General features: G+C 48.1%; 1 protein-coding gene across 1 annotated transcript; it reads right to left on the minus strand.

Annotated features, from left to right (window-relative positions):
- Window positions 1-149: 149 nt before the first annotated feature.
- MARCO (macrophage receptor with collagenous structure) lies at window positions 150-10353 on the minus strand. The gene is made up of 15 exons (XM_075512408.1): window positions 10239-10353; window positions 9079-9180; window positions 8481-8702; window positions 8023-8058; window positions 6731-6775; window positions 6256-6363; window positions 4815-4926; window positions 4654-4694; window positions 3990-4088; window positions 3841-3894; window positions 2750-2794; window positions 2494-2601; window positions 1156-1197; window positions 637-813; window positions 150-280 (listed from the first exon to the last, which is right to left on the minus strand). Exons 1-15 carry the CDS (start codon window positions 10351-10353, stop codon window positions 150-152), a joined length of 1437 nt encoding a protein of 478 aa, XP_075368523.1.
- Window positions 10354-12786: the final 2433 nt, after the last annotated feature.

Genomic DNA, 12786 nt, shown 5'->3' on the forward strand with positions numbered 1-12786 from the left:
ATGGAAAATTTAACTTTCTCTGTCACTATTTTTATGACCTGGTAAAGAGACTATAAGCACAGCCTGACGAAATTGGGTTCGCTTTATGAACAAGAGCCCTGTAGAGAGCAGAGGGTGGCAGCAGCTCCCTGGGCAGCCTCTGTGTCCCTTCAAATGCACTCCACCCCAGCGTCCTCACTGTGGGAGCAGTTGTTCACACCCCAGGCGAGCTTTGGACATTCGAAAATTGAACGTTCGTTCCCGCTGCAATTCACGTTATCGAGCCAAATTTGTCCGCTACCTTTGGAAGATGAATTAAACAAACAAACAAACAAAAAACAGTTGGACAAAAGAAAGAAGAATATGCATTTTTTGTAAAGTGACCCCTGTGGATAGCAGGCGTGCATTGGGTTGCATGGTTGGCTTGTCGGAAATCAAGCCTTTGGGCACAGTTCGAGCAGCACATGACATGCAGCTCCCTCCTCCCAAGGGGAACGAGCTGCCCCTTTGAGGAGATCCTCTTTGCTCTCCTGCTGCTCACGCAGCGGAGCTTGCTGTGGTGCTCTCTGGGTGTGCGTAACCTCCCGTGCCAGGCGAGTAATGTACCCCCTGCCTGGAGGGCCGGCCTGGGGAGGTGGAAGGCTGTTGTGGACTCACCCGCTGTTGCTGTGAAGGCAGAGACTGCACGGTTGTACCCCAGCATTCGGCAGACCACAGTGGCGTCTTGGGTGCCCCAGTCATCGTCACATATTGTTCCCCAGGACCCTTCGTGAAAGATTTCCACGCGGCCTTTCCTGCCCCCTTCTGCGATTCGTATAAAAGCATTGAGGTTGCCTGACAGTTCAGAGGAGAAGAAAATAACTCTACTAGTCATATGGGCCTGAGGAAAAAAGCAGACTGAAAGACAGAAGCAGTGACCGCCCAAACCGGACGAATGTTCCCATCTCCACAGCTGTAGCCAGGGTGGGACCAGAAGTTACTGGTAGCTCAAATCCAAACAATTCAGGGTCTTCTCCTGGGTCTGGAGACACCAGGATGTAGCTCAGCACACAGACCCTTCAGTTCTGGTAGCTGTGCTGCGGATTAACCAGTGTGCACAGGGGACACCTTGGTCCTGATCGCAGATAGCTTTGGTGCGAGAAAGCAGGTGAGAGAAGAAATAAAAGAGTCCAGTACCTTCTCCCTTTTCACCTTTGCTCCCTTTCATTCCTGGGAAACCTGTTCCAAATTAAAAAACAAGCAAATATTTGGCAGCTGTTTGGGGGGAAAATCCAGTTATTAACTTTTTCTGAATAATTGGATGGGTCAGAGATACGAGGGCTCTGTCCCCTTGTGGAATGGACCCTCTGAAGTGACTAAGGGTACGTAAAAGAAAAGTGGCAAGAAAAGTAGGATAACATACAGCAAAGTCTTCCTAACATGTGACCCAAGAAAAGGGTCACTTGCAAAATCCCATCCACTCACTCATGGGAAATGTATCTTATTCCCACTGATACCTGTAAAATGACATGTCTGATAGCCTTTGGGCTCTCCAGAAGCAGGCATGGTGTCTCCCAAAGTATTTGCAGGAAGATCTACATCATGGGGTTTGCTCTCTAGGTACTGCCATGGGACAGCAGAAAGCCACTCCCAACAGTCCTCCATGTTTCTGTGCAGCATCCTGGTCTTGAGAGCAGAGGTGCTTGAAAAACCACCATGAGCTCTTCCCCCAAAAGCTACCTCCACAAAGCACACATTGCCATCTCCTTCTGTGGACCAGGAGCTGAGACCTACCCGGAGGGCAGTCCCTAACCTGAGGTCACCCCAGTTATGCTTTTCCCTCCTCCAGAGGCAAAGCTCCAGAAGAGGAGTGCACGGAGGAGCCCCAGATAGGCTCCAGTTTATTTTATTTCTGAGGACTCTTGTACTGTTCAGTGTGAACAATTAAAAGAAGAAGCATCTGGAGCTGTACAGTGGAGGTTGAGCAATGATGTTCGCTTCCTGTGGCCTGTTGTAATTACTGTTTTGGGTGTTTTTTTACTACAGGTCTTAGGGTTTTTGGAAGCATTCTGTGATCGAAAGGGAGGGGGGTAAGGATGGGAGGTAGCTGTAGTGTTGGCCCTTTTGAGCCATTTTTGTGTCCTACAATTAGCGAGGCGTAGTTAAATAGCCATGGTGTTTCCAATTCTGTGTTCCTGACTGCCACGTTTACATGGGATTTATCCCAGCAGCGTGGTATGCTGCAAGATGTCTCTGTACAGAGCAAAGAGGAACATGGATTGTTCCAGTTTTCTGTGAGATCAGTGATTTGAGAAAATCTAATGCATCTATTTACTTGCATGTCTTTCAGCACACCTCCGAAGGTGTAAATGTGACACTCTGCACATTCATCTTCTGGAAAGACTGATCTGTCTGTTGAGTTCCTCCAAATGAGCTCTGTAAACATGCCCCAGGCAGCTTGTGCCAGTCGGTGATGTACAATCCCAAACTCAAATGCACCGTCAGCTCCACAGACCCTGTGGCAAACAGCCTTACCAGAGAATCCACGGTCTCCCTTGGCTCCTTTTACTCCCGGTTCTCCTTTTGGACCCTGACTGCCATAATCTCCCTTGCTTCCTTTTTGACCAGTTAGGCCTGGGCTGCCTGGGTGGAAAGCAAGAAAGTCATTGCCTTTGTCCCTTCCCAAGGAAAGAACGTGACAAGCATTTCACATTGACGCAGAGAAGTGAAACATGGCATTTAAAGTGCTTTGCATCATCAGAATAAGTCATGCTGTCAAACAAGGGTTTACCTGGCGGGCCCTGGTCTCCCTTTGTTCCCTTTTGCCCTGGAAGACCTAAGATCATCAAAACAAACAAACAAAAATTTATAAGACAGATATTTATACATTTATAAAAGCTTATGCAAACTAGTATTTATGATGGATTTCAACTCGTCTAGTTTAGCTGTCTACACTGTAGGCATCTATTTCTGAAGTGGGTGTCTTATTTCCCATTATGCTCAGTGCAGACCTCGTCAATGAAGATAATACAGGCAGTGGAGAATTATCTTCTCCTGAAGTCAATCAACTTCTGGTCATTTATTTCATATCCTAAACTCCACTGATAGGATAGAGACCCTCCCTCCAGGTGGGTCTTTGCTGACCATATAGAGAGCCTAGACATGTAAATTTAGGTGCATCAGACAAAAGCAAGCACATAATGTTGGGCCAGGTGACTCCCATCCCTATCATGCAGGTATCAATGAAAGCAGAAGGGTGCAGCACTTGGACCTTTGCCACCTCCTGATGGAGATGGGAGGTTGCGTGCACCATATAAATTCAGGGTTAAAAAGGTTGATTCAAGAGAAATACACCAGAATAGGCTTGTACTGCAGGAAGTCACCCTATCGTTTGGGTGCCAGGGACAGAGAGGTGGCCTTCATCAGATGGAAGGTCAAAGAAAAGGCTGAGGTTATGCGCTCTAAGTTGGCCTCTGAAGATACCTCTTCCTGCAGTGCTACAGAGGAGGCCAGGACAGATGCTTGCTAGTGAATACCCTTCCCCGTCAGTTTTACAGCCAGTAAAATTTGTCTTTAGCTCCAGGGTAGGGAGGTTGTTGTTTAGTTCATCTTAAACTGCTGCTTTGTTTGTGTGTTCTCTATTTATACAAAAATGCAGGCAACATCACCTCCTCATGCATGTTACAGATGGTTGAAACAACCCCTCCAGTGAGTAGCTACCCCCCGGCAGTCTGGCAGAGGCCCAGGCCCACCATGGCATCCTGGGATGCGTTGGGGCTCCAAGAACAGGACTCAACAAATCTCCTCCTTGCTGTTGCAGATCCCTTTCCAGGGTCTGCATGATGCATGCTGTTGACTGCAAACCTGTTTATTCTCCTTTACCTGTTGCTCCTTTGTCTCCCTTTTCACCTCTGAGTCCTGCAATGCCTGGCATTCCTAAAATGAAAGACAAATCAGTAAGGCCAAAGCCATCACACAAAGGGAGGCCAGAGTAGGAGGTCAGTGAGTTATAGGTTTGAGTAGCGTTGTACCTGGACTACCACTGAGCCCGTGGTCCCCTTTCTCCCCTTTCTGACCAGGTTTGCCTTCAAGGCCAGGAATTCCCACAGGTCCACGTTGCCCGTTTGCACCTTGAGGTTGAGCAAAAGCAGCACATGTGAAATCCAATGCAATATATGAAGGAGAAAAAAGAAAGATAGCTCAATCACCAGCCTCTGCACTGTGCAGATTGAGTTGACCCTATGAAGGCAAAGAAAATGCTGGGTCTCTCCGAATTGCAATCCCCCCCTGGCAGTGCTAATCTTAGCGGTGCAGTGAGTGATGGTCTGGAGTGACAGGCTGTATGGATCCAAGTCCTTGCAGACTGTCAGCCTTGAGAGGCAAAAGTGCTTTCCTAAAAGAGCAGCCAATTTCTGCCCTTGCTTGTGTACACGTCAGGAAGGAGGACGTGGCCCCCCATGGAACAGGACACTTCTTTCCATCTCATTCTCCTGCACAGTGAGTGGGGTCCAGATGAGACAGTCAAGGCTGCGGGATGGGTTTGCACAATGTTGGCATGGTTTCTTCATCTAATCATCATCTTCTTTTACCCATGCTGGGGTCTAGCATGGCTGCAGTTTTCCTTGTCATGAAGCACCATCTAAAAGAGATTGGTTTCATACCTCTAGAAGAAACTGCACCTTCTGTACTGCTTACCTGGCTCTCCTTTCTGCCCAGGATGTCCAGGCTCCCCTGGGCTACCTGTAACAACATCCTAGCATCAGTGCTAACGAGGCTTAGCCAAATGCTTCAGCTAGGGCAGCCCTCCACCACGGCACGCAATGTGCTGATGGTGGGTTGCACTGTGTCCTCTGCACTTACCATTGAAACCTGGCAGTCCTGGGACTCCCTGCTGTCCCTGAGGACCTGTGGGTCCACGGGGCCCAGGGTCTCCCTTCTTGCCCGTTTCTCCTTTCTGTCCTTGGAGACCTATCAAACAGCACAGCACATGTGTATGAATTAAAAAAAAATAGATTCATTGGCTCTGCAGCCAGTGGAGCACCTCCTTCTAGCTGCACCAGTAGCAGAGTTTGGCCTCACACCTGCATTTACCATTCCTACCTCCTGCCATTGTAGGAGGACAGGGCTGGATGGCACCTCAAGAGTCTGTCTGAGCCACCTCTGGCTCTGCCAGAGTGTCTGGCCAGATGCTTGTCTGACCTGCTGTTAAAGACTTGCAGTGGTGCCATGACACGTCTCCAGTCTATTCCCCAAACTATCCCTACCACTTGTTTTCTTCTCTAGTTAAATATCCCTTATTGCAGTCTGAACCCTTCCCTTCTCCTAGCCACAGTGGAGATGGAGGACAGTGTATTCCACTCCTGTGCTTCCAGGGAATTGCCACATCTCACCTTAGCCTTCTCCTCTCTGAACAGGTGATCAGCATGCTCCAAAAGAGCTGAATTACTTGGAAGTGCCTCATTTAAAGACTGACATCTCCTTCATCTTTCTGCTCCAGAATTAACCCAAAGTCCTTGCCTTTCAGTATTCCTTCTACTTTCACTTTTCTCTTCTGGAGCAATTTGTGCTAATGAGCACACTGGAGCATGTGGGATCTGACGGAAGATCTGAGGAAGCTCTAATCAACCTGTCCAGCTGTCCTTCCTGGTCTGCACCACACACCATTCTGCTTTCTTTTGCTGTCCTGCCTTCAGCCTTTCCTCTCTGGGTGCAGCCCATGTGAGACCACTGAGTAGCAGCTATCCAGGAGATTCCAGCTAATGCATGTTACATGGGAAAAGCATGGTGCATAACTCTTCTACTTAAGGTGTGTAAAAGTCAGGCTTATATAAGATAGAAAGCTCTCAGAAATAGGTTTTACTAAAGTGAGGACTAACATCCACATGCTTGTGCATATAAATTATATTGTATTATTTTATACCATGAAAATCCTTCTGCAAACATCGCTGGTTTAATCTGGGATAGGCTGATGATTGAATACCTGTGGCTTTCATTAGACAAAGGTCGCTCTATAAAGAGCCTTCCATGGTGCAGAGTCAATATTTTGCAAGTCCCCTTCCTCCAGCCCTCCTTTGGGAGCTTTGCTGGAACATGACATGAAACGAAATCCCTTCAGATCAGGCTGAGTGTCCTGTTCATCCAGCTCCCTCGTTGACTGGCAACCCACGCTCAGGGCTGCCTGGATTTTTATGAAATATCTGACCTATGAAGACTTCTTCTGGTATTTTAAGTAGAATGAGTTTAAACAGGAATACATGGGAGAATCTGAAAAATGTTGAGATAGTGAAGAAGTCTTACCTGCCAGCCCCATCTCTCCTTTTTCTCCTCTTACTCCTGGCTCACCATTTAGGCCAGCAGGACCAGGTTCTCCTTTGCTCCCCTTCGGACCCTGCAGTCCATGTAAGCCTGCAAGGACAACATTACTTTTTTGATGCTTCACTGGGTGTCACGTCTAGTGGACGTCAGCAGCAGGCTACGCAGCTCAGCTGCAGGCATGAGCCAAACTCCGCTCTCCGTCGACTTGAGAGTGGTGCTGGTGGCAGTGGGGAACTGGCCCACCATGACCAGTACACACTGACTTTTAAAATAAGATTTTTTTCCAGCGAAGTTTTGCTTTTGTTCACATTAGTTTTACACAGGCTTATTTCCTTCAACTCCAATGACATTCCTACTGACTTACACTTGGACTGAGGACAAGATTGCACATAAAATCATCCATAAAGCCACTTTATGTTCATCCACAGAAGTAATTCAGGTGTCAGAAAAGCCTTACCTTGGATTCCTCGGTCTCCCTTTGTCCCTGGTGGTCCCTGTAGCCCTGAGATGTAAAATACATATATCAGCTGACACACATCATCTATTCACAGTAATGGCTAAGAAGAGATGAATTTTTTAATCATCCTTTGTGCATGCGCCTTGGGTCACCACTGAGGCCAGTCTTCAGCTGGCAGGGACCAGCACAACTGCTTGAGTAAAGTCCATGGAGCTCGGCTGAGTGCATGGCTGGGCAGGGGCCAGCTGTCCTCCAGCCAAGCCCAGCTCGTGGGGACCTTGGGGGAGATCTTTCCTCAAAATGTGCTGAACTATTGGGCTCTGATGTATAATAACAGTGCTTGGCGGGAGGTGCTGTTTCAATGTTGTAAGTGCAGTCAGGAAGATACGAAAACATGATTTTTTAAAAATGTATTAATTTTTTTTTTCTTCAGAAAAGCTCATCAATGTAGCCAAGAACTAGGGATGGATGAGATACAGACCTGACCTAACAAGGGTTGCATCTTAGATCACCATCATAGGACCATAGAAACTCTGGTTTCTCTGGACATTGCCTAGTCCAACCTCTGCTCAAAGTAGAGCCAATATTAGATCAGGACTTGCTGCATCCTCACAGTCTGGAGACATTCATCTCCTGCAGTGGGTGTAGTTCTACCCAAAACCCCCAGGTACCCAGGGCAGCAGCTCGTGCATGGCTGCGGAGAGGAACACTTCCACCCAGCTCATTCCTGAGTCTGTGCACTTGTTTCCCCAGGGACAGGGTGGGCAAGGTCCCAAATCTGTCCCTGTTTGTTACACGCACTGTTCAGCTGGGGGCCTATAGAGCAGGGATTGGGAAGGTCTCCTTGACTTCTCCTGGACTGAGTTGGACAGCAGGACTTGCTATGTCTGGGGCAGAAAGTCCAGCTATCCGCTGGTCGTGGGATGCACATAAACCCCTTCACTGGTCCTCTCTTGTCTCACATGGAGATTTGGGACTGTTATTGCAGATAATGACCAGGTACAGTTCCTCCATCACCCCTGAGATTTTCTGGTGGGGTAACAGTGAGGAGGCAGAGCCAAAATGCTCCTCCGTGGTGGTCGCTGACCTCTGCGGGAGCACTCGGGCAAGCTGAGGCTCCCGGGGGATCAGTCAAAAGGTGCAGCAGCTCTCCTCATGGCCAGGGCACTGGGTGTCTGCACATTGGGTAGGATCTGGGTCTAGAGGCTGAAATCCCAAATCCTCACTTCAGGTCTCTTAGGGGAAAAAAAGAGAAAGAGGAAAAGTTGCTTACGGCTCATTTACAAACATACCTGGTGGACCAGGATCTCCTTTGTGTCCAGGAGGCCCTGAAATAAATGTTTAATGGATATTTTTCAGTAGTCAGCACTCAGTGAGGAACGTACTAGTATGGGCTTGATAGGCTTGAGGTCTGGGCTGAAGACACCACCCTTTTGGAGGGCACCCAGAGCCCAAGTCTACAAGTTATGGGAGGGGAGAGCAGCCCGGAGCCACATGTGCAGCTGCAGTGGGATCCAGGGGGGCTGCACAGGGCTGTGCTCCAGCTTCTCCAGGTGTGTCCAGCTCCCCGGCCAGGGTGTCTGGAGCCACTATCCAACCCTGGGCACTGGGGCAGCACTAACTGACAGGAAGACCAATCTTGCCCTAGTTATTTGTTCATCTGGACTAGGTTTTTGGCCCAGCTTTGCCAGCGGTGCAGGGGAACCAGGTCTCCCCACTGTATAGCCAGCACGGAGAGATGGAGCCGTACCTGCAACCAGGGTGATGTTGTTCACCATCATCATCAGGTTTGCATTGCTGCTTTTAATTATGGTGATTTCCTCTTCTAAGCTTCTCCTCCAGTTTTCTTCATGTTCCATGTGCTGATTTGTAGAGTTTCTCTCCAAAAGCAGTTTGCTTCCGAAGGAGCTTTCCAGAATCCCTTCTGTATTTTGTTCTTGAAATTTCAATATCTCTCTCTGCATCTTAAACACTGAAGAAACAAAATGCCCATGCAGTGAATATTCCCTGCCCGATCTGGCCGGGAAATGCCTGTACAGCAGAGCAGCTCCTTGGCACCCGTGGGGTTAAACACCACCACCATTTGACCCAGGGAGGTGGTTTTCATGTGCCTGTCCTTGCTGCAGCCAGGAGTGCAGCCAGGAGTGCTTTTGCAAATGCAAAACACATATACAGGGTGGGAGAACGGTTTCCTGCGGTGGCTGCTTTGACTTGTGGTGTGCGGAGGAGCGTCTGTGCTCCCTCAGAGGTTTCCTATCTGCGTGCTCATCCCTGCTCACCCGTGCCCCCGAGAGCACCCAGCAAAGCTGTCTTTTGATGTCAAGCCCGCAGTAAGGCTGCAGCGTTACCTTTGTACGCCAGCAGCCCCTGGCCGGCCGTCAGCAGCAGCAGGAAGATGCCGAGGGCTGCCCGAGCGCAGCATGTGGATGGCTTTCTTTGGCTTCGAGGCTCTAAAAACCAACAGAAGTAGGGTAGACATCCTCTCACATCTCTCCCGCTACAAACTCTGCTCACTTCTAGCCATTTCAGGCTCGGCCACAATAAATTAGCAGTGCTTCCCAGTGACGGGGAGCAGCAAGGTCCCTCTGTGAGGGCCTGCAGGCAAGGCAGGCTGCTTTCCTCTCGCCCGGGCTTTGCACTGCAATTCACTTGGCTGTCTTTTCCTTAGCCCATTTAACCAGCCCACTTCCACCAAGACTTAATCCAGCCTATAACAGTATGCATGTGGTAGTTCTCCCCTTTCTGCATCAATAAACTCCCTGTTTCCATCACTTTCAGTTGTCCCAAGCTGCCATTCAAAGAGGGTTGCTCAAAGCACGTGCACTCTCCATCCAGAGTGCCACATACATGTGATTCCAAGTGATGCATGTATGCATTGAAACAAATGAAAAATTAGTAATAAGCTGAACTGCAGAACAAATGAAAACAAGTCGCAACATTTAAAATAAATCGTCACCAGTAAGTGTAAAAGAAATAACTGCTTTGTTGAATTTTGGCCTTTAGGGAGAAAAAAGTCTTTCAAAAGCATTAATAACTACTTCAGACATTCAGTAAGTTACCCTTAATTGAGTTTTTTTCAAAGTAATGTAATCAGGAGTTTAAAGTCTTAGTTTTAAAAGAGTACAATGATTTAATTAGTTTTACAATAGAATGGTTTAGTCAGCAATGAAGTATTTATATTCAGCTAAAAATTCATAAACTTACTTTTTTTATTGGATCTGATGATTTCAGTATCTTAACTATTAAGACATGAAAGTTTTACTCAGTGAAATTAGGCATTGTCTAAAACAGGAAAAGAACTATTTTCTTCTGATGCTCAGCATTGGCTTTTGGCTAGAAAGGACATTTTCACATAATTCTCTTTTTAAATGGCGGTTAATTTACTAGCAAAATCACTGTAAAAAGCATTTAATATGCAGTATAAATAAAATATTTCATTTTTATGTGCTGCTTTCTTCATAGACTGGATAAAATCCATATCAATCCATTTAATAAAAAGAAACCTTACCACTTATCTGGAAGGTTGTGGTAGCAGCTGAGGCAAACCCAATCTTGTCTGAAATACTGCAAGTGTTCATATCACTCGAATTTCCATCTTCCCCGTATCTGTCTTTAATTTTCATGACAAATTTCTTGTGGCTAACCTAAAGCCTTGTCAGATTATGGACAATAAAGAACTGAAGGGACTGCCTATCTGCTTCCTGATTTGATATGCTTTCTGATATGCTTTTCCTATCTGCTCAGTTTTTATAGACTTGTGAGAACTCTGATGTGGTAATTTGAACAGTTCCTCAAAAAATCCCACAGCTAAGATGTTCAGCTGCTCTTGTGTGCTCACTTGGTGACACCGTGTCCGCAGAGCCTCGGGCAGGATCCTGCACGAGGTTCAATCCTGAGTTATTCAACATCTCTGCACTTTACCGGGGCTGGCCGTGAGGTGGCCATTTTGCTTCTAATACAAGTAAACCTCCTCATGTAGCCAAGAAGGTCCCAGGCTCAACATTAGCTTGGAGATCTGTCCCCTGGAAAGGGAGATGAAGCACTGCATGGTAGTAAAAAACACAGTAATTTGCACCAAGATGACGACTTAATGATGGTGCATGACTGAAGTGCAAGGAGGGAAAGAATCAGGAGGAGCTGTAAAGACAAGTGAATGATGGTGGGATGGGGGATGTTGAAGCCCAAATGGGTTTGACATGTAACGGAGAAGGGACACTTGCAGCCTCCTTGCCGAGGCTCTATCCAGCCCCTGCTCCCTCCCTGACCCGTTTTCCGCACCCACGGGCACAATTCCTACCACCTCACCACTTCTTTGCTCACGTCCTGTAAAACTCACCCCTCGACCTTGCTGTGGCATTTGGCATTTTGGCATCTCCATTTGTGCTGGGGTTGATTTTTGATTTTGCAAAGTGAAGCAACTCACCCAAGCCCTCAGGCGGGAGCCGTCCGTAGGCGCCGGGCAGAGCCCTCCACACCCACGCTGCCACCACCACGTGCTGCCCTCTCCGAGGTGCAGGGCAGTCCCCATCACACGGTCTCCTCCTGGGCTGCGGGTCCCTGCTCATCTGTGGGGCTGCTGGGTCCTCGCCGCTTTGCGTGGCCATGGAAGAAAGTGTGGCGTAAGCTTCAGGTAGATGTGAGCTGGAAATCCACACCCTGATGGCCCAGTGCAGAATGAAGCCCTCTGTTCTGCGCCTGACATGTAGATCTCTTAAAGGCTTAAACCAAAAATATGTGGGGATTTTTATATCCACTTCGTCATTCTCCTTTCAAATGTGATTGTGCAGCTGTGACCTGGTTTGGCACCAGCACGGAGGAAGAGTCCTCCTCCATTATCATATATTCTGCTATACACTGCGTAGGAATTGGGATAATTTGCTACGTTGCGAAGGGCTCAGATATTGCGAAAGGCTCAGATATTGAATTAGGGTGGCTCGAGAGGTTACCACCGATCAGCTGAGCCATAGTAACTACCTGTGCATGCTCTCCCTTCGTGGCATCGCCTCCCCGCTCGGGTAAGGGCTCATATCCAGCCCATTTCTAATGGTTTGGATGGTTCAGCTGACCACTCTGTGCAAGCCTGAAGCCATCTACTCTTGCTGGGCCAGGTGATGAGCTGGCCATGACTGCACTTGTGTTGCCAAGTGGATGTTTGTAGGGATGGATGTGATTCAGGTGCACGCACAGAGCAGATTTACGACAGACTTTTAACAACACTTCTAGGCGAATCCATTTTACTTCAAAAGTATTAAAAAGAAGATGGCAGCTGCAGTTTTCAAAAGCCCTTCTAAAAGGCAAATGGTGCAATGAGATCTTTGTGCCCTCCTTCCCTGAGAAAGAAGTTCAGGAGTGTTTTCCCACCTCTCATGGTCATGCTGTGGCCATGCCTTTCTCAATGGCCCAGGTGGCATGGGTGCAAAAGCAGGGGCAGACACCCTCGATTTTGACAGTCCTGATCCGCACTGCTCCAGGGTTCAAAGTCCAATTCTCCACTTAGCTATTTTGGGAAGGTGCATAGCAAAGTGATGATCCCACCCAACTTTGCCCTCCAGGTGTGATTGCCTACCCAGCTGGTCACACTTAATTCTCCCCTTATTTCTAGTTGATGTAGCCCCACGCAGCTCTCTGTGCTGCCACATTCCCATCAGTCAGCAGAGCGCCTGGCTGCCTGGGAGCGTCGTGGTGTGTTTGCATCTGGATGTCAGCCTCTGCAAGCAGGCGGCAGATTTCCCTGTGCATGTGGCGCTGGGGGTTTCGGCCATGCCACGGACGTCAGAGATCATGTACCAACACGCTCACTCAGCCTTTTTGTGCACTCACTGCCGCTGCTCCCACCCTGCTTTCTGCTGTCTTTCATTTCTCACTGCACCATCACTGACTGCAGCAATAGATCGACTCTGATTGTGCAATCGGGGTTACTAAATCAGAAAAGAAAAAAAGAAAAGAAACTGCTGATTCAGTGCAGTCTCCTTAGGTTGAGGGTTTGCTGAAACAATGGGATTATTAATAGAATAGCAGTTTCCAGCACATTATGGGGCACGTCTGCTGGGCCATCA

This window comes from Mycteria americana, chromosome 9 (assembly GCF_035582795.1).
Source record: "Mycteria americana isolate JAX WOST 10 ecotype Jacksonville Zoo and Gardens chromosome 9, USCA_MyAme_1.0, whole genome shotgun sequence".
NCBI classification, from domain to species: Eukaryota; Metazoa; Chordata; class Aves; order Ciconiiformes; family Ciconiidae; genus Mycteria; species Mycteria americana.